The following is a 27,593-nucleotide window of genomic DNA, read 5'->3' on the forward strand; positions in this document are numbered from 1 at the left end:
TTTAAAACATTGTTTTTATGTTAAAAAAGCTAAAAGAAATACCATTGTTATTGAGTTTTTTTATTTGAAAATTCATTTGTTTGTTTTTCTAACGAATTTCAAATCATAATTTTTTCAAATAAAAAATAAGAAATATATAATTAAAAACTATGATAAAATAATGACTTGAAATTAGTTAGAAAAATAAACAAATGAATTTTCAAATAAAAAAATTCCAACAAAACGAGTTTCAAATTTAATTTTTTTTTCATTTAAATAAATACAAAAGAAATAAATTAAATTATAAAAAATATATAATTTTAAAAATAAATTTAAAAATTCCAAAAAAATTTTTAATTCAACTTTCAATGAAAAATATTTGCATCTATTTAAAGGGCGAGCATAACATTGATTATTATTATTTGTTTTGCATTCAAAATTGATTGCCAAACGTTATGACGGTTATTATCACTATTATTAAAATTAATGAGCACTAGTTTCTAGGTTATGAAAATTTTCTATTTTTCCCTCAGTCACTGATGTTTATTTATTATTATCTAATATTTCAATGTCATCTTTATTTTACTGTCTCTCTAAATTGCAGACAAAAAAAGGAATAAAAAAAATATTTTTTACGCAATCACAAAAGAAGATTTATAAATAATTCGAAAATTCAAATCCGTGGAACCACGTGATCACCAGGTGTGCCACTTTTTTTTAGAAATAATAATAAAAATAGTCTAATAAAATCCGAACTTTTAATTTATTTCAATCATTGCAATTTAATGTCATTTTGATCTAAGATTTTGTTAAGCAAATTTAAATAAAAGAGTACAAAAAAATTGTGTTCTTTAATTATCAATTAAAAGTTTATAATAACAGGACAATATTGGCTAACCTGTAAATTTAACTCCCAAAGTTGTGAAGGTGTAAAAACAAGGAAGAGTCGAGTCAAGTCAAAATCCAAGTCAAACTCGAAGAGACTCGAAAGTCGCCAAGCCAAGCCGGTAGTTGTGTATGTAGAGTGAGTACAATACATATTGTCGGCATTCTGTTCTGTCCAGTAAAAGCAAAGTGTAAACCCAGTCTTTAGCCGTCTATCGAGGCATGAGGGACTGATTTCGCTTTACGGCTTTACAGTTGGAAAATTTTCATAACCTATAAGCATTCAAAGTCAAAATATTCTCGCAGTGTGTGTGTGTGTATACTCTCCGGTTCAGTGTTTACCGTTTAGAATATTTACATATATATATATAGCAAAAAATGTTCGTCCATTCCTTCGAACACATTTATCGTTGGCTTTGGAGAAATTATTGTTGACACATCAATATTATACTGACGCCTATTCCTTTCAGACGAAATAAAAACGTTTTGCTTTCAACTTTAAAAAAGTTTCCCGGAACTTTAGTCACAAGTAAGTATTCACGTGTATTTGACATTTCTAATTGTAAACAAACCGTTCTCTATATCTGATTTTCTAATTATTTCTTTTTTCGTCTAAAATACCTGAAAAATAAGTGAGAAATTATTAAATAACGTCTTATTTTCATTAATCGCAATTATTGACACATTTTCTGCAAAAATTGTTTTCGGTGAAGTTGTTTTTTCACTAAAATTCTAACACTGGAAGTTAAAATCTAAAAAATTTTGCGTAATTTTAATATTTTATTTTTTGTAATAAAAATTAAGAATTTATTTACAAAAGCTCTAACAGTTTTTTCCATAAATTTCTGATTCTATAATTTTATTCCATGAGAACGTATTTTAGTATCTTATTTATTATTGTGAGGAGAAAATCATTAACAAATAAAATTTCAAGTTCAATATTTTATAACGATTATGCATTTTATTCAACAAAAACATTGTCAAGGAATATCGATCACTTATCGTTCGTATTTTATTCGTTAATTTTTTTTAAAGAGAGATAGGAAAATAAATAAATAATTGTCTATTTTTATTATTTTTATTACTATTATTATTATCATTATCATTACTATTGTTATTAGTTTATTATTATATTATTGTTATAGTTTTATTGAGAATAATTGCGAGATAAAAATACGTTCAACTTTTCAATTAAATAATAATGAATTTTTTTTTGTTTGCATTTTGTTGAATAAGGGAATTTTTTTTGGAGAATTTGAAGCTTATGGACTACATTATCGACAAAATTGTTGCTATTTTTATATCAATAAGGCTGAAAGGTTTTCAGTTTTTAAAGGAAGTGAGTCGTTTCAAAGTGAATTCTATTTTAAAACTTTTAACTGATGGGAACCGTCCATGTGTTTTAACAATTCTTATCGTGAAGCCAGTGATATGAATTTATATGGCACTTAACTTGGCTCTCATTATTCTACAATAATTAATTCAAGTTAATTTTCGCTGTTGCACTTCCATTTAAAAAGAGATTTGCAGTAAAAATTATTGTTTTTGCAAAAAACGTTTTTTTCTCAGCAATAGACAAAAGTGAAGGAAGTTTTTAATTAAAAAGTCATCATTGTAAACTAATCACATTTTGCCTATTGTTCTACACCTTGATTTTCTCTCCTTGATAAATTTTTTTTTCAATTATTTTCAATAATAATATTTTTCATGGAAATTCAATTTTTTAAAAAATTTGTTGATAAGATTCTTATGAAGAATTCAATTATTTTCAGAAATAACAAAAATTTTCACAGAAATTCAATTCTTTTCAAATATTTTAATAAAATTTTTCGCAAGAATTCAATTATTTTTATAAATAATAAAATTCTTATGAAGAAATTAATTATTTTCAAAAATAACAAAATTATTTACAAAAATTCAATTATTTTTAAAAATTTTAATAAAATTAATTTCAAGAATTCAATTATTTTTATAAATATAATAATAAAATCCTTCTCAGAAATTCAATTATTTTTGTAAATAATAAAATCCTTCTCAAAAATTCAATTATTTTTGTAAATAATAAAATCGTTCTCAGAAATTCAATAATTTTTGTAAATAATAAAATCCTTCTCAAAAATTCAATTATTTTAAAAAAATTTTAATAAAATTCTTATAAATAATTGAATTATTTTCAAAATTAACAAAAATTTTTACAGAAATTCAATTATTTAAAAATTTTTTAATAAAATTCGTTGCAAGAATTCAATTATTTTTATAAATAATAAAATCCTTATCAGAAATTCAATTATTTTTGTAAATAATAAAATCCTTCTCAGAAAAGTCAATTATTTTTAAAAAATTTTAATAAAATTCTTATAAATAATTTAATTATTTTCAAAAATAACAAAAATTTTTACAGAAAATTAAATTTCTTCTGGGAAATTCAATTATTTAAAAAAATTTTAATAAAATCATTCGCAAGAATTCAATTATTTGAATAAATAATAAAATCGCAGGATTTCAAATATTTTTAATACAATTTGACAAGAATTGCTCAAAAAATGTAATTATTCTTAAGAATTTAATTTCAATTCCACGAAAAAATCAATTATTTAAAAAAAAATTTTTTTTAAACTCTTTAAAAGATTTCAAGTATTTACAAAAATATAATAATTTTTTACAGGAATTCTATTATTTTGAAATATTTTAATAAAATTTTTCGAAAAAAATCTATTATTTTAAATAGAATTTTAATTACATTTTTTTAAATAATTCAATTATTCTTTTATAGATTTAAATAAAATTCTTCCCAAGAATTCAATTATTTACATAAAAAATTAAATGCTTTTTAGAAATTCAATTATTTTCAAAAAAATTTAATAAAATACAACATAGACATTCAATTATTATCAAAAATTTTAATAGAATTCTTTGTAAAATTTAATTATATTTAAAAACTATTCGCAATTCAATGATTTTTAATATTTACTATTTTCATAAAATTTTCAAACAGAATTCAATTATTTAAAAAAATTTTTGTAAAAATCTTCGTAAGAATTCAATTTATTCTTTTCATAAATAATGAAAATTTCCCAGGAATTTAATTATTTAAATTAAAATTCGCATAAAATTAGTAGAAAGAAATCAACTATTTAAACATTTTTATAAAATTCTTCCCAAGAATTAAATTATTTTGATAAATTTTTAAATTCTTTCATAAATAATAAAATTCGTTGCAGGAATTCAATTTTAATAGCAGGATAAGAAAAACGTAAATATTTTTACGAAAATTCAGAAAATTAGTAAGAAGTCGGGAAAATAACAAATAGAATGGAATTTTTGTCAGTTTTCTGAAGTGTCTAAAAACGAGTTTTTTTTGTCGTCAAGTTTAATTTTTTGATAACTACTTTTTCACTACTTTTTTTTAGTAGTTTGAAAGCTACTTTTTGTTCCTTTTTTTAAAATTAATTATCCAGTGCTAAGTTTGCACTAAGAATACTGCTTTGTGTAACACAGAAATAGATAATTTTCATTTATGTAAAAAAAAAACTTGCAACAGATTCAAATTTGTAAAATAGTCGAATAGCTGCACAGTTGGGGCCAAACATGTGTGGAAAACTTGGAAGAAAATATTTCAAGGGCTGAAACCAGTTTGTGACGTACAATGCGTAATTCATGAGAGCTCCTCTTCGAAATTTTTTTCTTTAAAAAAAAAAAAAGAAAAAAAAAAGGAGAAAGAGAGAGATTGAATCTCGTTTCTCCTGCTGTACTGTATTGAGAGTCAAATACCTCCCAGGGAGAGACAATCTTGACTTCTCTCTTTTAGTAACCAAAACATTGGAGTATACGCACTTTAAAATATACTACAACGCTCATTTAAATCTCCCAGTCTCTTGATTTGGGCTATATTTAAATTTAAAGTGGCACGGCATTAGTTCCGCATTGTCAATCTTTCTGCCAAACGTTAGATCATTTATAATAAGATTAATAATTTAAGAAAATAACTATTCTCTGTTGAACATGAAAGAATAACCAGAAACGTATATTTTACGTTTTTTGAATTTTGACAATCGCTTTATTTTCAAATCAAAATTAAAAAAAATAATTTTATTGTAAATTCCTTAACACATTGTATTTTTGATGTGTGCAATAATTCTCGAATAAGTTGAGGAAAGTTTATACTTAATTTAAATGCAAAGTTAAATTTGGATTATTTTATTTAGTCTAACTCGGTCTATAAATTTTATCTTAAAATATTACAGAAAATATTCTCACAACTTTACTTTGGATACAATTTTAAATTCGAAAATATATTCTATTTTAGTTTAACAAACATGAGGCTGCGCACTCATCTACTAAAAAGCTACAATTTACTAATTTTTTGACTGTTTGCTTCTACCTATTTCCGAGTTGCGACAAGTCAGGAAAATTAGAATTGGTCAGTAAAAAGTCAGAGATTTTTATTAATACTAGAAAAAATTGAATTTTTAGAATCAGGGAAAAATAAAATTAAAATTTTGTGGATACATTTTTAATTTTTTGACACTAAAAGCTACTTTTTTTTTCTTTTTGAGGTAACCCTGGGGGGATTTTTATTTTTTTTATTTTTCAATTTTTTGTAGCATTTTCAAAGCAAAAAGCCGTTTTTCTCTAGATAAAAAAAAAGGAAGATTTGAATTCGAAATAAAAAATTGGATATGCAAGAAGTTGAACTTATAGTCCAAGTTCACCGCGTGTGATTCGATTCTTTGAATTTATTTTATCTGAAATAATTTTACCTGCAGATAAAAATGTTTACATTGACAGAAACTTTTTTATTTCTAGAAAAAAAGTTCATTATCGCAAAAAGAAAGAAAAAAATTTTCCTTGAATTATTCAAAGCGTAACCGGAAGTTGAATATACATATAAATATTTTTTATAACATATCTACAAAGAAAATATGCATTATGTGATAATTTATTTGAAAGGAACTTCCTGTTAATGATTTTTATCATTCAGATACTTTTTTTGAATTGAAAAAAGTCTCGATAGTATGGACGAAATTTTATACGAAACAAATTATTATCTAATGAAGTGTTTAATCGTTGAGATTAGTAATTACTGCTAATCGATTTAAGATAAGATAATTAAAACTGCGTCAAGTTCTTATCGTTTCTGCTTATTTTTTTTAATTGCTGTGGTTATTATTATTGAAATATTAATTAATTATTCAATTTGATAATAAGTCATTCGCTAATTATTAGAATAATATTCCTAACTAGTAATTTGTAAAGATAAAGTTTAAGCAATTTTTAATTATTTAATTATTTTAATTATTATTAATGTTCTTTAATAATGTTATAAAGGCTTCACAGTCTGTCCCCTATTTCCCTGAAAGTCCCCTTTTTTTAATTTTGGCCCCTAAACGTACCCTATTTTGAAAATTTACCCTAAATTTTCCCAATTTTTTTCGTCGCAGGAAATCAATTATTTTCAATAATTTTTAAGTAATTCTGCAAAGGAATTCAATTATCTTGATAACCAACAAAATTCTCCCCATTAAATCAATTATTTTAAGTATTTTTCATGAAATTCTTCTCCAAAATTCAATTATTTTAATAAAGATCAAAATTATTATCAAGAATTCAAAAAAATTTTAATTAAATTCTTGGCAAAATTTCAATTACTTAAACAAAATTCAATAAAATACTTTGCACGAATTCAATTATTTTTATAAATTTTAATGAATATCTCGTCAAGAATTCAATTATTTTTATAAACAGCAAAATTTTTCGCCAAAAATTCAATTATTTTCACAAAATTTAAAAAAATTCTCTGCAACGTTTCAATTATTTTTAAAAGTTTTTTGCAATTCAATGTTTTTAAATATTTACTATTTTCATAAAATTTATCAACAAATTTAATTATAGAAAAAACTTGTTGATACAATTCTACGAAAAGATTCAATTATTTTCATAAATAATAAAATTTCATTTACGAATTCAATTATTTTCATCGCAGAATTTTAAATATTTTTAGTTCAATTTTAAATAAATTCATTGAAAAATGCAATTATTATTAAAAATTTTATTAAAACTTGAGGAAAGAATTCAGTTTTAAGAAACATTTAAATATTCAATAAAACAATAAAATTCGTTGCAATAATTCAAATATTTTCATAAATAACATTTAATTCGTCGCCGAAAATCAATTATTTTCAAAAATTTTTAAGTAATTTTGCAAAAGAATTCAATTAGCTGGATAAACAACAAAATCGCATAAATTCTTCCCATAAAATCAATTATTCTAAGGAATTTTAAAAAAATTCTTTTCTAAAATTCAATTATTTTGATAATTATCAATATTCATCGTATAAAGGTATAATAACATAAATATATTTATATTAAAAAAATTTTAGGTGTGCCAAGTAAATAATTCAATTAATGACAGTTTTGAAATTAGGCGAACTTACGTAAATATTGAAATTTGATTGAACTTTAAAGATAATATTGAATAATGAATGTTTGGTAAATTATAAACGTTTGTGAAACGTTTAAAGTTTCAATTTTATTTGAAATCAGTGAGTTGTTTAACAACAGTAAATAATAGCTACTGTCTCGGAATATTAGGTATTCAAATATTTACTATTTAAAAAAAAAATATTTTTTATACATACAAATTTACTGAAGTGTAAACATTTTTTCTCTCGGTTTGCTATCTTTCTTTTCATTCTTATTATTCATGAAAGATTATTTTGTATTCTGTTTAATAATTCAAAATTGCAAGATTTTTTCAAAAAACAAAAAAAAAGAAACATTATTTTTAATTTAGGTATTTATTTTTAAAATTTTCAGGGAATTTTGATCAAAATCCTAGAAAATTGTTGTATTCTTAAAATCTAATTGAAGCAATTACAAATGTTTGCAGAAATTCAATTATTTTCCAAAGTATTAAAATTGAATTCTTGAGACGAATTTTATTAAAATTCCTTTTTAAAAAAATTGAATTCTTTTGAGAAAATTTAATGAAATAGTTATAATAGTTATTAAAATAGTTAAAATAATTGAATTTTGAGAAATTTTTGAAATTATTAAAATTTCAACGAAGAAATTTATTAAAATTATTTTGAAAAAAAATTGAATATTGTTCCAAAGAATTTCATTAAAATTTTAAAAAATAATTATTTTAATTCTTTGAAGAAATTTAATTAAAAATGTATTGAAAATATAAGCAAAGATTTTTAAAATAATTGAATTTCTTTAATAAATTTTAATAAAATTTTTAAGAATAATTACATTTTTCGAGGAATTTTATTAAAAGTGTATTAAAAATAATTGAAATCCTGCGATGAGTTTTATTATTTATGAAAATAATTGAATCCCTGTAAAAAATGTTATTATTGATGAAAATAATTTTTAAATGTTTGAATTCCTGTGAAATTTGTATTATTTATGAAAATAATTAAATATTTGCGTACAATTTTATTAATATTGTTTTTAAATAATTGGATTCTTTTGGGAAATTTTATTAAAATACTGGATATTGGAAAATCATTGAAATGAGGAAAATTTTTGAAAATAATTGAAATTTTGACAAGAATTTTATTAAAATTTTTGAAAATAATTGAATTTAGAGGAAGAATTTTTTTATTTATAAAGATAATAATTGGGATTTTGTTGAGATTTTTTTGTAAATTTTGAAAATAATTGAATTTTGTGATAAGAATATTATTATTTTTGAAAATAATTTAATTTCTGCAATCATTTGTAACTTCTTCAAAAGTCCATTATTTTGTATTTTTAACTTAAATTCTTCTATAAATACATTATTTTTAATAAAATGAATAATATATATTGACAAATTTAACTATACTTTTAGAAGATTTGTTCATTAAAATTTCTAATGAAATTCATTCAACATTGCAATTTTATAAAATTTCAAATTGAAACCGATTGAAGTTCATTTATTTATGAAAATTGTAAACGCAACTCTTTTAAAATTGAATTAATTTTGAAATATTTAAGTAATATAATTTACATATTTATTTTATGAGAGTTGTTCAAGATTTTAGTTATTTAAAAATAAATTTTTGTCAGAAATTGAAAAATTAAATGTTTTGTATTATAATTCGTGGTAATTTTATAGTTTATGAATCAAACAAAAAAGACACAAAAATTCAAAATTTTTTCTATGAATTCTAAAGATTTAATTTTTTTCTGTACTTTTAATAAAAATTCCTGACTTTCGCGTTCCTAAAAGTTCCTAAAAGTTTTCGGTTAACTTTGGAAGAAGCTTTTTTTTAAATTTTTCCAGTTTCTTTATTATCTTAAACACTGACAAAGGGGTGTAGCTGCGAATAAGTGTTGGTGTAGACTGCAAAGTTGAATCGATACTTTGCGTGTAACTACGTGACAGCACCTATGTCATCACAAATAAGGCAACAAGTAATATTTATCAAAGTTACAAATATAACGATATCTTTTTTTCGAAAAAAATTTTAATAATAATAAACATTTTCATTGCAATTATTGATGTATAAAGTGAGTTTCTTTATTATTTTATCATCATTTAAGTAAATCTGGAAATTTTTCTAATTAGTAATTATATAATTAATAAATTGTTCATTAGTATTCATGGCATATTGTGAAGGCTTATAGGTTGTTAGCTTTATATATTATCAATGTTGACTTCAAAGGCTTAGAGCTGCCTTTGACTTGTGTTTGCTTGAATTATTAATAAATGATTATAGGCTTCTCGAAAAGGAAATTTAGATTTTTTCAAAAGAAACTTATTTTAGTAATTTCAAATTAATTTTAAAAAATAGGCAAATTTACTTAAAAAAATTATCATAAAATAATTATTAATACATTTTTTGTGACATACAAAAATTTGCAAAAGAAATTTACAGAATAAATTGAATTTTTCTATTCTTTTTTTACATTATTTTTTTGATAATTTTTGCTAATTTTAATTTGCTAATGCTAAAATTAAAAGTTTATCTAAATGTGAAACAATTAGAAATGTTTATCTTCAAGACTAATTTTGCAAATGACAACAATCTCTTTCAATAGCTATAGTGCACCTGAGAAAATTAATGAAACAAAATAAGCGTCGAAGAATTATGATATGCCGTAAAATTATAATATAGTTATATTTCAACACGTACTGCGGTGATGAACGAATAAAGAAAACAATAAAGTTATATATATTATAATAATTTATGATACTATCACAATTTATTACTACTGTTTCTGATAAATAATATAAACTAGACAATGAAACATTAATTTATTGGGAAGAGAAATTCATTGTCTGAGGTGAAAACATTTTTTTTTCTAATTTATTAAATCGATCAAAATGGAAGAAATTAAAAACAATAATTTTATTCTTGATATATTACGGTTTCGTATTATATTATATGTCACTTTCAGTAATTGAGAACAGAATTTATCAGTTAATCAAGCATGGAAATCGATCCGTATGCATGCTGGCAGATACTAAAATACCTTTTGCTTATATTAAAATTATATTTTTTCTTCAAAAGTTTCATTCTCAAAACTTTTGTTAATATATTTATGATATTTTTCAATATTTTATAAACCTTGAAAAAACCTGGAAAATTCAGGGAATTTTGATCGGAATCGTAAAAAATAATTGTTTTCTAAAGTTATTCTGCTTATTCTTGAAATCTAATTTTTCTTAAATTTCAAAATTAATTCAATTTTAAAAGAGTTGCGTTTACAATTTTCATAAATAGATAAACTTCAAAATGTTTTAATTTGCAATTTTGTAGAATTTCAATTTTAAATGAATTAATTAAATAATAAAAATTTCACAATAATTCTATTATTTACAATTTCTTTATAAATTTCTTCGCAATAATTTAATTATTTTCATATAAATAATCAAATTTTTTTTATAGAGATTCAATTATTTTCATAAATAATAAAAAAACTTTTTAGGTTTTCATTTATTTTCATAATAATAAAATTCATCGCAAAATTTCAATTATTTTCAATACAAATTTTAATGAATTTTCTCGAAAAATGTAATTATTCTTAAAAATTTTATTAAAATTCATCTAAAGAAATTCAAATTACTTTAAAACACCTTCCCATAATTTATTTATTAGAATTTAAGCATTATTGTCAATACATTTTTAATTAAATTTCTTGCAAGAATTAAATTATTTTCAAAAATTTTAATGAAATTTTTTTAAAAATAATTTTAATAAAATTCTTTGCAGAAATTTAATTAATTTCAAAAATTTATCAAAATTAAATTATTTTTAATATATACTATTTCAATAAAATTCCACAAAAGAATTCAATTATTTAAAAAGAAATATTATTAAAATTCTTCTCAGAAATTCAATTATTTTCAAAAACTTTTCTCAATTCAATCAAGTTTTTTACAAAAATTCAATTATGTACAAAATTTACAAAAAAATCTCGACAATATCAAAATTATTATTTTTAGAAATAAAAAAATTCTTTCTCAAAATTCAATTATTTTCAGAAATTTTAATAAAATTCTTGGCAAAATATTAGTTATTTTTAAAAACTTTTCACAATTCAATCAAATTTTTGTACAGAAATTCAATTATTTTCAAAAGTATAAATAAAATTCTTATCACAATATATTCAATTATGTTCAAAATTTACAAAAAAATCTCGACAAAATCAAAATTATTATCTTTATAAATAAAAAAATTCTTCCTCAAAATTCAATTAGGTATTTTCAAAAATTTTAATAAAATTCTTGGCAAAATTTAAATAATTTTCAAAAACTTTTCTCAATTTCATCAAATTTTTTACAGAGATTCATTTATTTTTAATCTAATTTCTCGAAAAATGCAATTATTATTAAAAATTTTAATAAAATTCATCAAAGAAATTTAATTAATTTCAAAAGTAATAAAATTCTTCTCAGAAATTCGATACAAAAGTTTAAAAAAATTGTAGTAAAATTTTTAATTATCTTTATAAATAATAAAATTTTTCTCCAAATTTCAATTATTTTCAAAAATTGTAATAAAATTCTTGTCAAAATTTCAATAATTTTCAAAAACTTTTCTCAATTCAATTAAATTTTTTACAGGGATTCAATTGTTTTTAATTCAATTTTAATCTAATTTTTCGGAAAATGAAATTATTCTTAAAAATTTTATTGAAATTCGTCAAAAGAATTTTAATTACCTATTTAAAAATTTGTTGATAAAATTCTTAAAATGAGAGTTCAATTTTAGAAAACATTTAATTCATCAATAAATTATTTATTATTGTATTTAAATAATTGAATTCTCTTAGAATTTTCTAATAATAATTGATTCAAATATGAATTTCCGTTAACATTTTAGATAATAATTGAATATTAAACATAAATTTGAATTGGTAAAAATGTTTTCTAATTTGAATTAGTGACTTGCTTTTGAATTAGCAAACTACTAAAAAATATAGTCGTTTCTACTAATTTAATAGTAAAATTTATTAATTCAAAAGCAAAAATTTAGTCACTACTTCCAATTAGCATACACATTTTTACTAAAATTCAAATTTATAAAAAGTATTAAAGCGTAAATTTTTAGAAATAACTAAATTTTGAAAAGGTTTGAAATTATAATCTTTGATATTGAATGTTTGAATTTTTCATACTTTTAACTGAAAATTGTGTAGATTTAATTTTTTTGAAAAAGTTTAATTGAATTCTTTGTAAGTTATTTGAAGATTTCATTTCCTAATATATATTTGATTAAAGAATTTCTGAATAATCAATGAAATTTCGTAAAATTGAATTGTAAACAAAAGGATTTAATAATTTTCAAAGAAATTTTTCAAAAATTATTAAAAATAATTAATTTAAAGAAGAATTTTAGTTAAAAATTCTGGAAAACAATAATTGAATTAATAAGTGATGAAAGTAATGAAAGTGTGGGATTGTTAGGATTGTGTGACACAATTAATTTATCAAATTAATAACAACATTTATTTAATCAATAACAAAATTACATACACAAAATATGAAAGATAGTGAAATGTTAAGGTTTCGATCACGAAATAAAAGATACGAATTTACTCGCGGAATTTCTCGTTAACGTAGGTGCTTGTTGAAATGCTCTCAAAATTGAACTGAACTGTACACAGAAGATCGATGCTTCTTATACAAGAAAGTACATTAAAAAACTATTAAAAGTAATTAAAAATGCATTTCTATGTCTAGACTAATATGACGTAAAGATTCATTCTAAACTCGTAATTCAAAGGTAAAGTTGGAGACAGAGAGTCGGACTTAGGGGCATGACAAAGCTAGAACGTTAAAAACTCATTAGACACAAAGAAAAGGGCCAGACAAGACCTAAGCGTTAAACCTGAATTGCGAAAAAGTAGAATAAGTGTAGAAAATTCCTATTTCATTATTTCATTAAAAATATTTGAAAATTATATAAAAATATTGTAGAGAACGCTACAGTACCCCCCTGCTAGTGGTTAACGATTATGAGAAACCACCTTGCAGGCGGTCAGGGAAGCGTACACGTCTTCCAGATCTTGTAGAGTGTGGTACCAAAACTTCCTCTCGTTCTGGTGGTGGTAACTGCTCCGTGGGTGCAGCCTCCTGGCTGCTGGTATCGGGAGATGATTGGATGTTGGCCTCAGGATCACCAGCCAAAATATAAGCTGGTTTCAGACGGTCTATCGAGATATTAACGTCACGACCGTTGATGTTGACGAGGAAGGTTTTCTCGAACCTTCTGATGACCTTGTAGGGACCGTCGTAGGGCTGCTGAAGTGGTTGCTTAGGAGAATCGTGTCTTACCAGGACTTGCTCAGTTGTCGCAAGGTCCTTGAAGACAAAAGTCCTCCTAACTCCATGGCGAGATCCTCCAGTAGGCTTGATGTTCCGTAGCTGTTGTTGAAGACCCACAACAAAATCAGCTGGAACGAGAGAGTTGTCGAAGTCGCTGCTGTTGTTGTCCCCCAGGAATTCACCAGGGAGGCGAAGAGACTGACCATACACTAAGTCAGCTGATGTTGCTTCGATGTCGTCCTTCCAAGCTGCTATAATTCCAAGCAGCACAGTTGGTAGCACTTCCGTCCATCGGTTGGTTTGATGGCACATGATTGCTGCTTTCAGCTGACGGTGTAGTCGTTCTACCATTCCATTGGCAGATGGATGATAAGCAGTCGTGCGAAGATGAGTTGTACCTAATAAACGATTTAGTTGTTTAAATAAGTACGACTCAAACTGACGACCTTGATCGGTGGTGATCCTCAGCGGAGTTCCAAATCGAGCAACCCAGGTGTTGTAGAATGCTCGAGCAACAGTTTCAGCTTCCTGATTTTCCATTGGTACTGCTTCAGGCCACCTAGTGAATCGGTCAACCATGGTGAGGCAGTAACGATGTCCCTCAGATGATGGCATGATGACGATGTCCAGGTGGACATGCTCGAATCGTGATGACGGTGGTGAGAAGTTGCCTATTGGAGATAGGACATGGCGTGAGACTTTCGACTTTTGACAGTTGATACAGCTGCGAGCCCAATTCCTGCAATCAGATTTAATCGACGGCCATACGTAACGCTGTGTTACGAGCTTGACCGTAGATTTAACTCCAGGATGAGAGAGGTTGTGGATGGTGTTGAAGGCTGCTTTCCGGAATTTTTCTGTGATGTAGGGTCGTGCTGACCTAGTGGATACGTCACAGAAAATCGAGACATCTGCATCAGGAATCCGGATCAGCTTCAGTTGTAGGGAAGATTCTGCATCTTCCAGGATTGTCTTTAGCTCCATGTCGTCACGCTGAGCGGCTGCTAGGGCATCGTAGTCCAGGATTGTTTCAATTGTAGAGATGCGTGACAGAGCATCTGCTACAACATTGTCCTCTCCTGAGATGTGACGGATGTCGGTTGAGAATTGACTGATGAATTCCAGATGGCGAAACTGACGTGGAGAACACTGATCATTCTTCTTCTGGAACGCATAGGTGATGGGCTTGTGATCAGTGTAGATGGTGAATGATCGTCCTTCGACCATATGTCGGAATTGTTTGATGGCCAAGTAGATCACCAGGAGCTCACGGTCATACGCTCCATACTTCGTCTCAGCAGGACTCAACTTCTTGGAGAAGAAGTTCAAGGGCTGCCAGCTGCCATCGACCAGTTGTTGTAAGGAGGCTCCTACAGCGAAGTCGGAGGCGTCGCAGAAGATGGCCAGTGGTGCATCAGCATCAGGATGAGCAAGCAAGGTTGCCTCAGCGAGACTCTCTTTGCTAGCTTCAAACGCCTTGATGGAGTCTGGAGTCCAGGTAACTGGAGCTTTTCCTTTTAGGTTCCCCTGCAGCAGATTGTTGAGCGGCGCCTGGACCTTGGCTGCATTTGGAAGGAAACGTCTATAAAAGTTAATCATTCCAAGGAACTTACGGAGCTGCTTAACTGTTTCCGGGCGAGTGTAGGCACGGATGGCATCAACCTTGTCTGGCAGGGGCTTGGTTCCTGCAGCTGAGACCAAGTACCCAAGGAATTTAACTTCAGGTTGGCCAAATACGCATTTGGCTGGGTTGACGATCACTCCGTACTTCTTCAGTCTCTCGAAGATGATCTCCAGGTGTCCCAGATGTTGCTCAGGTGTCGCAGATGCTATCAGGATGTCGTCGATGTATACGTAGCAGAAGTCCAAACCCTGGAGCACTTCGTCCATGAAGCGTTGGAACGTCTGCGCAGCATTCCGCAAACCAAAGGTCATGAATTTGAACTCGAAGAGTCCAAAAGGTGTGGTGATGGCTGTCTTCGGGATATCCTCCTCGGCGACCGGGATCTGGTTGAAGGCTCGAACAAGATCTATGGTGGAAAATATGGTCTTACCACGTAGAGCATGTGAGAAGTCCTGGATGTGCCTCATCGGATACCTATCAGGGAAGGTCCTCGCGTTGAGAGCACGATAGTCGCCACACGGCCTCCACTCGTCCCCCTTCTTCGGGACCATGTGCAGTGGTGATGACCAGGAAGCCTTCGATGGTTGAGCAATCCCCAGCTTGACCAATGTAGCGAAGTCAGCCTTGGCAATTTTCAGTTTGTCGGGAGCAAGTCGTCGTGGCTTTTGCGCCACAGGTGGTCCAGGAGTTGTCAGGATGTGATGTCTCGTTGAGTGCTGGACAGTCCGAGTTGTTCCCTCCGGACGAGTTATTTCCGAGAACCGCTGCAGAAGCTCGTGGAAACGTGATGACCCAGTGATGGTCTTGATGCTGGAAACCTCGCACTCAATCACCTCGCCCTGGGAGGTAAGATGAGTGACTTGGTCGAGAAGCCGTTGTTTCTGCAGGTCCACCAGGAGTCCGTAATGTGCCAGGAAGTCAGCACCGATGATCGGTTTTTCCACGTCGGCGACGACAAATCTCCATGTAAATTGGCGACGCAAACCAAAATTTAAATTTAAAATTTGCGTTCCGTAAGTTGCGATAAGTGTCCCGTTAGCCGCGAAAAGTTCGTAAGTTGATTTCTCACGAGGTTGAGGAAGTTGCACACGCGGAAAGACACACAGATCAGCACCTGTGTCGACGAGGAACCTTATCCTTGAAGATTCGTCTGTTAAAAATAGTCGGCGCGATTTACCGGGAGAGATGTCGTTGGCCGACATTAACGACTTCCCGACTCGTTTTCCGCACTAGAGAATTTGCAAGGTTTCTCACATTTTTTAGCGTCTTTCCCGAATTTCCAATGATACCAACACATATCACTGGATCGTTGATGTCGATTTCGAGAGTGTGATCGAGATCGAAATTGTGATCTTGAGTGAGAGCGATCTCGTCCTCGCGACACTTGGTTCACTTCCAAGGAGGCAAACTTCTGGAGCACTAGCGCGAGAGACTGTTCAAGGCTGGCAAACCGGGCCTCAAACGATGTTCCCGTAGTGGAACTTGTTGTTGCGGCCGAAACAGCTGTACGTGTTTCCGCAACGTTGCACAAGCTTCCGTAAGCTTCCGCGACAGAGTCGGCGATCTCAGCTCGTTTGTCCAAGGGAAGGTCCCTGTGTGCTGCAAGCATGGCCTGCATGTGTTTTGGTAAACGGCCGAGCCAAAGGGTCTGCAAAACATCATCGGGGAAATTACTTCCCGCCAGGTTGCGAAGATGGCGTAAAAACTGCGTTGGTTTTCTGTCACCGAGAGGTTCGTTTTCCAGGAGACGTCGCGTGTTTTGTTCCTGTGAAGTTCCCATTCGGCTGATGAGTTCCTTTTTGAGAAGTTCAAAAGTCCGCTCAGCTTTCGGTTTGAGCAACACGTCACGGATTTCCACGGAATATCGCGGGTCTAAAGCACTGAGCGCGTGACCGAATTTTGTTGCATCCTGAGTAATTCCAGCTGCATCAAAACTACTTTCGAGCAACAAAAACCACAATTCAGGATCCTCAGGCATGAATATTGGCACTTTAACTGCTATTCTTTCGATAGTTTCGTTGCCCACTGTAACATTTGTCATTTTGACTTATTAAAAAAAAAAAAAAAAATGAATGTCAAAAATAAAATAGAATGTCAAAAAAAAAAATTGTCACAAAGTCTCAGTGTCACGAGTAAATTTTTCACTTTGTCGACTATTTTCGTATCACTTGATTGTCACTTTGTTGTCACTCTGTTGTCACTTTTTATCACTTAATTGTCACTCTGTTGTCACTTGATGGTCGCTTTGTTGTCACTTAATTGGCACTTTGTTTTCACTTGGTTGTCACTTTGTTGGCACTTGATGGTCGCCTTGATGTCAGTTAATTGTCACTTTGTCCCACGAAAAATAATTCACGATCACGTCGGGGTCACCAATTTGTGGGATTGTTAGGATTGTGTGACACAATTAATTTATCAAATTAATAACAACATTTATTTAATCAATAACAAAATTACATACACAAAATATGAAAGATAGTGAAATGTTAAGGTTTCGATCACGAAATAAAAGATACGAATTTACTCGCGGAATTTCTCGTTAACGTAGGTGCTTGTTGAAATGCTCTCAAAATTGAACTGAACTGTACACAGAAGATCGATGCTTCTTATACAAGAAAGTACATTAAAAAACTATTAAAAGTAATTAAAAATGCATTTCTATGTCTAGACTAATATGACGTAAAGATTCATTCTAAACTCGTAATTCAAAGGTAAAGTTGGAGACAGAGAGTCGGACTTAGGGGCATGACAAAGCTAGAACGTTAAAAACTCATTAGACACAAAGAAAAGGGCCAGACAAGACCTAAGCGTTAAACCTGAATTGCGAAAAAGTAGAATAAGTGTAGAAAATTCCTATTTCATTATTTCATTAAAAATATTTGAAAATTATATAAAAATATTGCAGAGAACGCTACAAAAGTAATGAAAGTAATTTTGAATAAGTTACAGTTACAATATTCTTATAATATAAAATAATGATTTTATCAATCGGTCATCCTTAATTATTATAAGTTGTTTAATTTCAAAAAGATTTGAATTTGAATCCTTTGAGGAATTTTAATTCATGTGGAAAAATAATAGTTAAATATTTATTTAAAAAAGATAAATAAATGCGGAATACAGTATTATATGAAAGTTCCATGTATTTGTAAAAATTTATTGGAATTATTTAATTTTGTAAAATATATAAATGTAATTTTAAAAACTTGGAAAAATTCCGTCTTTTAACCTGTAAAACCTGGAAAAGTCAGGGAATTTGAAACAAAAGCGTGTCAATCCTGAATACATTAAATAGAAAATAATGAATTTTCTGACTTCAGTAATATTAATAACAATTCATGAATAAATAATGTTGATTTACACTTTTTAATGAAACTTTAGTTTATATTGATAATAAATGACATGTGTATTAATATTGTTGAAGCAAGTTAAATGGTAAAAATAGCACAATAATAAAGAATCGAATCCTATCTTTATTCACATCTCATGCATAATATACTATATATTATAGGCTATATAAAAGTACTTGCAAAGAAATAGAAAGTTTCCCTTTATTAGAATAAGTTTCTTTATGCTTCTTCTTCTTCTTCTTCTTCTTCTTCTTCTTCTTCTTCTTCTTCTTCTTCTTCTTCTTCTTCTATACATATATATGATTAGAATAAGTTGAACGCATGTAATTATTTGCTTATGTCTACAAAGTTTTAAGGGTAGAAATGTCTGTTAAACCTTGGTTATATTTACGAAATTGTAGTTAGTTATAGTAAATTTGTTCATTGATTAAATTATTAATGGGGATCAAATAAACGGAACTAGAGAATTTTACGTTATGAATAAAAACATTTTTTTTAATTTTGACGTACATTAATAAGTTTATAATTATTTTAAAGACATTAATTTTTCTTTAAATTAGTTTGATGCAATAAAAACTTTTGAAAATGGTTAATTTTTTAAATAATTTTAAAAAAAGAGGCCGGTGTAAATGCACGATTTCTTAGTTACGGTGACAAAAAAGTTTGCGGGCAACTTTATATAGTATTAGAGAACTTCCAGTGAGATATTTCTTTGATAGTATACAAGAAAGTTTTCTGTGAAATATAAAATCGATTCGTTAAAAACTTTGTCTATGCTACAAAAGTTTTAAGAAAGCGCGGTTAGCTCTCTATCAGATATTCCGTGCATGAAAAATATAATCAACTTTCAACAACTTTTATAATTACAAATTTTATCTTTGTTACTAAATGTTGCATTTCTTTTTAAATTAAAGATACCACTTTTTTTTAAAGCAAAATTTCAGCTTTTTTCTGTAGTAAAATAAAAATTTTAGCTAAGGAGATACAGTTTCAGGGCATATATGATTAATTATGTTATATAAAACCGTTTAGGAATTATAGTCGTTCAAAAGATGGCTGGGCACCTTGGGGCACCTATTATTAATTGCATTTTGAATGTTTTTCTTAAAACGCTATGCTATTGAAAATGTTAAATTGAAATTGCTTAACTGTTATGGTTACATATATAGCTGTATAATATTTATGTTAGAAGAACATGATTAGAGGAGTATGATTTAAGAAGAAAAGATTTCTATAAAAAATAAAAATACACAATATTGAAAAATATGTAGTTGTATCCGAGGTGTATAAACTGTTGAAGAATTCTGTTCCATATACATATTTTTACTTTTTTTATACACCTTTTAAAGACTGAACCTTCAAGGTGATTTGGCAATAAATATGTGTGTATTTGTTTTCTGCTGTTCTTAATATCACGCAGTTGTCTCACTTTTCAATTAGTTTAATTGGTTATATTTGCTGACCATCAACACGCAATATCCCGTGACAATGATTCACAGATCTGAACGTTGATCTTGAATTTCTTATTTCTTTACGCAACTTTCAAGTTCTTTAATCCATGCCCAGTTTATTTCGTATAATACATATAAATTTATATTGGTGATTTCTCTCATAGTACCAATTTTTTACTTTGACTTTTCAATTATTCTTTTTTTCGCGAACCTGCTTAACCCGGTTTATTTAAATTTATATTATATTTGTTGGAAGTGCAACGATGTTTTCAGAAATAGTATTAGTAGAAATTTGGAAAGAACTTATAACAAACTTTTGGGTACAAAACTTAGGTATGAAAAGTAAGTCTAAGGTACGTTAGTCTTTGCCTGACTACAGACGCGAACAGACCTAATGTCCATTCGGGGGAGTGCACAAGAATCCTCTCTATGAATGTACACATGTTTTTCCATTTCACGGAATATATAACATAAAATATATTGTGTTTAATTAACTGTCTACTTTATTTTAACTTCCTGAATATACATTCCCTGTGATAGGGACCTTTCAACAAACAGTTCTTTAATCATAAGAAAAATCCACAACCAAGAATTTTTATTTTTGCGAAGTACTTTATTATTTTATCAAAATTAAAATTTATTTTTCTGAAATTACTACCCAAATTTCATTCTTTTGTTTTAACGTTCTTAGTAAATTGAAGGAAAGCTGTCCAATTTATTGCGAGCATAAAAACTCATTTTCATGAGTAATAAAAAAACTTCACAAAGCTTTTAATACTACCAAAAAGTTGGATAAAATTAATAGAATAAAGGGAAGAAAATATTTGTTTCCATATATTAAATAAATTATTTATATTAGAATCCTTTTTGAATGTAAGTTGTTTTCTTTTTAATTTAAGTTTATCATGCAATTAGATATATTTAAAAAGTTAATTTTTACTTTGGTGAAGTTTACAACGTTCATAATCAACGATGAGGGATTAATTAAATGAAGGGAAATTGATATAAAATGAGACAATTTTTTTGAAAAATAAAATCATCTAAAAACTGGTTTGGAATTTTTCACTATATTATAAGCCAAAACAATGAATGATTGATAAAACCATTTTTATGACATGAGATTAAATTAAGTTAAAGAAGAAAGCGGTTAATTATAAAAGTTGCGCTTCTATTAAAGAGTTGACACATAATCTGGTTTACTAATTTCCTTTGTGTGGTTTTGAAGGAGTTTGCAGTCAACAGTTCAGTTAAAGCCAGTCGCTACTAGTTACTCGCTCGATTATAAACTTACAATTCGAAAGTCTAGTAAACAATTGAGTCCAAAGCGCACTTACCTAATATTTTATTTATAAGTAAAAAAAAATTTACCCACTTTCATGAATGACCAGACATACAATAACAATAAAATATTAGTTCAAATAACAATTCCAGTGTTGTTCCATCCAGATTGTGACGTGCAGTGAATTACTTTCTGTCTGTTAATTTTTAAATGTTCCGATAAAATAGTTTTAAGCCATAGTGTCTGCCATCAATTAGAATTCTTCTAACTTGAATGTAAATTCTAAAATTGTGATTAATTAGTGAGATTTTTGTAATTCTTGCACTCAAGTGAATTGCATACGTAGCGAATAGTGATAGTTCTAAACATTGCGGACTCAACATTCCACGTGATACTAAACTAGGGTTTGAAGGTTTGAAGATTGTTTTCAATAGATTCCAATCGTTTTTTTAGGGCTTGCACATTATTTTTAAAAATATCTCTAGTTCTATAAGAGCTAAAGAGATAAAAAAAATTTAAAACGTTAATCTCATTCGGTGGCACAATATGAATAGTCTAATAAAATCTTTTAATTACATGTGTTGAAAAATTTAAATAAATTCTACAAATACAAATACAAATTCTACACGAGTTAATTTATTGAAATGCTTCATTTTGTTCCCACGAGAAAGTTTATCTACAGCCTGTTAAATAGAAAAATAATTCTAATAACTATGTCTTAAGTTTTAATTGTTTTCAATTGAAGTGTTGTGTCGAAACACATAGTAGAAGAGCTCGAAAGGCGATGATTCAAAATTTGATTAATTTGTGAATGGAAAGTAGTTTTAATGATAGAGACAAATAATTCTATTAATTTTAATTCAAACAAAAGGACTACCATACTTTTTCCCCCTCGCATATCTTTTTTAATTTACTATTTTAAAAATTAAATCTCAAAGTTGGCATTGCGGACAATGCCTTTCTGAAATAAAGAATTGTTTTTAAAGATATCTGAACAATGCAAAACATTTTCTTATTCTTCAACAACTCACTTCTACAGATGGTTCTCTAATGAAAACTTTTATTGTTACTTTTATTCAAGAACAGACGTTTTTTTGCTATCGAATACTCTTATAACGAGGCCAGTAAACATAATTAGTTTGCTCTTCTTCTGCTTATATGACTTGCGGCACCGCCAACTGTCAGAACTATTAATTACTTTGTTATTTCCTCTATTTTTGCAAATAAAAGTCGAATTACTGTATTACTTTCATTTACTCGACTTATAAACTTCTAAACAGTTTACAAGATTATAAAGTTTACATTTCCGTCAAACAATAAAGGAATACTAAAGTTAATAACTTTCAATTTTTTCACGTGTATATAAGAAATAACAAAAAATAGTTGTGGAAAGTAATTAGCCAGTATAAGTATACTAATCGTGAGAATTAGATGAAGAATAAATAAAATAGTTTCATTTATTTTTAGTTTTTGTAAACAACATAGAATACCCCTTGAAATTTATATAAATTGTATTTGTCTTGAAAGTGTTGATACTTGACAAACAAGTACAATAAGTAACAATTTATAATCATGAGGGTGGATTTAGCACTTAAAAAGATCCCATGGAGTTTTAATCAAGTGTTTATATTAGGAGATTCGACGCATTCATCTGGATCAAGAGACACTTTCAGTGAAGTCGAGTAATAATCATTATATTAAGGGTGCTTTCGCTCTGATAAATTCGTCAATGTTTTTCTCAGCACACTTGACTTATATTATTACTTACATAATTAAACGTATTATTTACACAAAACCTAGTTTATAGAGCGATTCATCGCAACTTTATGAAAATACCCTCTAATTTTTTTGAATAAACGTACAATTACAAAAATAACACTCACTACTCTTATTAGTCAAGAAAAAGTTATTAGAAAAATACTAGGTTTTAATACTTACAGTTCGCCAATTTTATTGTTGGAACCAGAGAAGCAAGATCTTAAATATTATAATGTTAGATTATGTTTTTTAAGATTATGCTTTTTGGGTCCCTCTATTATCGACGTGTCACAAATATTCACTGCTGATTGGCAATTAATTAAATTTTGCTAAAAAATCAAAATAATATGAAGAACAATTGATTGTAATAATTAATTAATTAATTACTTTGAATTAATTGCAGTAGCAAACAGGACGGCGGAAATACAATCGCAGAGTCTTCTCCACATGTGGACATCGCCATCCCGACTCAGACTCGGTCGAGCTCCTAGGAAAAAGTAAGCCGGTTACCAGTAAAAAGAAACCGCCGCAATGAACAATAAACCCGAAGAGAAAACACTCGGTAACCGGAGGAAACTCTCCTTCCTTGGTTTCGGAACCAGAAGTTCGGTAAGTTCAATAAATTTTCTCTTATCAAAAACTTATTTTATTCAACTCAGGCTGGACACTTTATCTACCTGTACAGGCGCATACTAAGTTCCTCCTTATATCCCAGCGGTCAATAAAGTGCCCATTATTGCCCTAGGGTAATAATGGGTGCTTTATTGCCCTAGGGCAATAATAGGCACTTTATTGATCGCTCACAACCCTTGTTGCATAATGCACTATTCATGATTTTCATTCAAATAATAAATGTGCCTTTTTATAAAATAATATTTGTTTGTCTTTCAAATATATTTTATTATATAAAAAGTATCTATATGAAACAAGGTCTGCAAATAAATTTTTATCTTTTACAAGTTTTCATTACATTGTTTATACAATAAACTGAATATGATTCGCTTATTCCATTAAGTCAGTGGCGAAACTTATTTGAAAATTGAGCATCAAGTTTTAACCGCACGATTCTAACAATATTTGCCGCTTGTGGTTTTCATTTTTCTGTAATATGTAACTTTATATTATTATTAATAAACTTCTAGCTAATACAAACTCTTCTATGTATATTGTGGTTCCTCATATGGAAACAGTGTAATACCAAAAAATTTTAAATTAATTTTTAACCTTTTTCACCTCAGGAACCCAAGAATCATGTTTTCTAATTTCCTTGTGAATTTTGACAGTAAAACAATATTTTGACACCTATTTTTTCCTCAAATTTCGACTTTTTAGGACACACTTTGACCAATTATGAAACATTCTGTTTTTGTGCTAACTAAATAGTTATTTGCATTTTAAAAATTGAAAATTTTGGAAAAAGATTCTGTACCGTGTTTTTTATTTTTAAATTAATTAATATTGTGGTATACTGTTCGAAATCACCCTCGTTTACTGTATATATGAAACTTTAATTTAAAAATTCTACCTACATTGCTTTTTGTAGAATAAAAGCACATTTTATGCTATTTATTCTTAGAGCACTTTATAATTCAAAGAATAAAAATATAAACGAAAAAAGAAAAAAATTTTATTATTAACTCTGACCCTATATTAAGAAAAATCAATAGGAGTTTGTTTTAGAACTTGCGTCTTCTATAGTTAGCTAGCCAATGATAAACTCAAAGTCCACAAAATATTCAGAATATGGCGCATAATTTATATTTTCGTGTTGGAATGAGAAAATTTTTTATTCATATTAACGCGTTTTTGTTTTAAACATTATTCCAGTTGACGGTAAAAGTTTCTTAAAGAGATATAACAGTTGAGTCATAATATGTCAACATTTTCTGTAATGTTTCTCACAAAATACTAGATAAATTGTATTAAACGTTTGTAAACAGAATCGAAACATTATATAATAATGGTCTCTGACAAATAGAGAGATTTAATATTTACTTTAAAAAAACAAATATTTGAAGGTGAAGATTCCTGAAGTAGTCTCGTGATTCGCACCTTAGACTGTAAAAAGAAAATTCTAAATTAGAGTCGGAGGCGCATGATTATTCCCCAAATGTCATTTGACCAAACTGTCATTTTACCGAATTGCAATTTATTCGAATTGTTATTTTAACGAAATGTCACTTTTGCGAATTGACATTTTTACGAATTGCCACTTTTGCGAAAAGTCATTTTTGCGAAATATCATTTTTACGAATTGTCATTTTTACGAATCGTTATTGTTCTAAAATGTCATTTTTTCGAATTGTCATTTTTACTAAATGGCACTTTTGTGAATCGCCATTTTTACCAATTGTCACTTTTGCGAACTGACATTTCTTCGAATTGTCATTTTTACGAAATGTCATTTTTGCGAATCGCCATTTTTTCGAATTGTCATTTTTACGAAATGTCATTTTTGCGAATCGCCATTTTTATGAATTGTCACTTTTGCGAAAATTCATTTTTTCGGATTGTCATTTAAACGGAACTGACATTGAATTTTCGTAAAAGTGACAATTCGTAAAAAAGGCGATTAACAAAAATAACTTTTCGCAAAAGTGACAATTCGTAAAAATGGTGATTCACAAAAGTGACATTTCGTAAAAATGACAATTCGAAAAAGTGGCAATTCGTAAAAATGGCGATACGCAAAAGTGACATTTCGTAAAATGACAATTCGAAAAAATGACATTTCGAAAAAATAACTTTTCAAATATTAAAAATAATGCACATCTAGTGATTTTTTAATGGATACATAAGTTACTGAGGAATTTAAGACACTTATAATCTCTAAAAAAAAATTGTGAGTTACAAGCCATTTCAATGCATGTCTGCACAATGTTAAATGGCTATTGACTCGTGTCCGACAGCAATCAAAGCAATCGGTTTGCGAGGTCGCCTCACATCTTCAGGGTGTCTACTAACCGGGAATTCCGGGAAAACCGGGAAATAACCGGGAATTTTATTTGACCGGGAAAAACCGGGAATTAGCCGGGAATTTTATACCGAACCGGGAATTTTTTCACAAAAATTAAAAAAGTTTTATTATTTTAATTTGTTTTTAAAAAATCAATTTTTATTTCAATTTTTATAGATATTTATACTGTTCTCTAAATTTAAGTTACTTAAAAATAATTAATTTGATGATAAAAAATCAGTTACCAATTCAAATATATTATGTAAATAAATTTTAAAAAAATTATGGAGTTAATAGAAATATTGTGAAATTCGACTGAAAATATGTAATTAAATTTGTTAAAGAAATTCATTAGAAACTTTTTAACAAATAGAATTTTCAAAGTATTTTAATTTAATAATTGATTAATAATTGAATATTATAAAGAGTAAAATTCTAATGTATTCATGTTTCTTACTGCGAAGATTAATAATTAAAATTTTTATTAGTTAATTTAAAAAAATATACATACTTAAAATTGTTTAATGAAATTGAACTTTCGCAAAATTTTTTTTAAATCTAAAAAATAAAATTGTTGTAATTTTTCAATTCTATTGTTTCAAGATAATTGAATTTTTCTAAACAAATCATTGAAATTTTTTTACTTTTTTTGAGAAATAATTGAATTTTTTTAAAGAATTTTATTTAAATTTTTCGAAAATAATCAAGGGAAGTTAGTGACCATAATTATAATTTTATTTTTAAAATTTTAAGTCCCTCTTACAGTTTTAAATCAATTTTTTGCTTCTAAAAATTATACTATTCTATTATTTTATTTTATTTTATTTTCATGTATCAACGGGCTTACAAAATATAAAACGCCCTTTCGTACAAAGTACTAATATAAGAAAAAGAAAAAAAAAAAAAAGAATATTAATTACAATGAATAATTAATTATTTGATTACGCTGCGTAATATTCAAATAATAAGTTGCGCAGGGCAGTGGTAAAACGTAGAGTTGAATTTTCGAAAAAATTTAGATCATGTGCACTTTCATTAGCCTCACGACATATACGTTCGAAAACATTATTATCACCATACTCTGTTCTATGATATTTAACTTTGAAAAGAAGAAAATTACGTGATGGTTTGTAAGGCACAGAGAAATTTATTTTACATAAAATATCCGGACAATTAATCATTCCATTTATAATTTTAAAAAGAAACATTAAATCCGAGTACAGAAATCTGGATGAAATTGTCGGGATCTTCAATTGCCTCCTTACGTCATCATATTCATGTGAAAAAAAATCATAGGTAATATCGAGTTGCTTAGCAGCGAAGCGCAAAAACCTATTTTGTATTCGCTCCAATCTCCAATTATTATTTAATAATTATAATTATTGAACTTCTCTTAAATTTTTATCATTTTAAATTTCTGAATGTTCAAATAAATGATATTTATTTATTTCTTGAGCAAATTAAATGTTTATTACATATTAAGTAAATAATTAATTATTGCTGCTTATTATTTTCAAAAATTTTAATAAAATTCTTCACAAAAAT

At 27.7% G+C, this 27,593-nt stretch overlaps 2 protein-coding genes across 4 annotated transcripts in view; one reads left to right on the plus strand and one right to left on the minus strand.

Annotated features, from left to right (window-relative positions):
* Nucleotides 1-913: 913 nt before the first annotated feature.
* The window catches only part of LOC122502490 (band 3 anion transport protein), a 96,411-nt gene continuing 69,731 nt past the window's right edge, over nt 914-27,593 (plus strand). The window contains exons 1-3 of one of the 3 annotated variants that reach the window (XM_043612579.1): nt 926-1,003; nt 1,335-1,393; nt 23,496-23,701. In XM_043612579.1, coding sequence (XP_043468514.1) covers nt 23,624-23,701 — 78 coding nt within the window. In that variant the 5' untranslated portion in view covers nt 926-1,003; nt 1,335-1,393; nt 23,496-23,623. The other 2 variants (XM_043612580.1, XM_043612582.1) reach the window with 2 other exon arrangements.
* LOC122502505 lies at nt 16,456-17,295 on the minus strand. Its single transcript, XM_043612605.1, has one exon. The coding sequence runs from the start codon at nt 17,293-17,295 to the stop codon at nt 16,456-16,458; it is 840 nt and encodes a 279-aa protein (XP_043468540.1).

Source organism: Leptopilina heterotoma, unplaced genomic scaffold (genome assembly GCF_015476425.1).
Source record: "Leptopilina heterotoma isolate Lh14 unplaced genomic scaffold, ASM1547642v1 Lhet_232, whole genome shotgun sequence".
Classification (NCBI taxonomy): domain Eukaryota; kingdom Metazoa; phylum Arthropoda; class Insecta; order Hymenoptera; family Figitidae; genus Leptopilina; species Leptopilina heterotoma.

Bases quoted from the DNA above. Each gene is read 5' to 3' on its own strand.
- LOC122502505 (XM_043612605.1), bottom strand. From the start codon at position 17,295: ATGACAAATGTTACAGTGGGCAACGAAACTATCGAAAGAATAGCAGTT.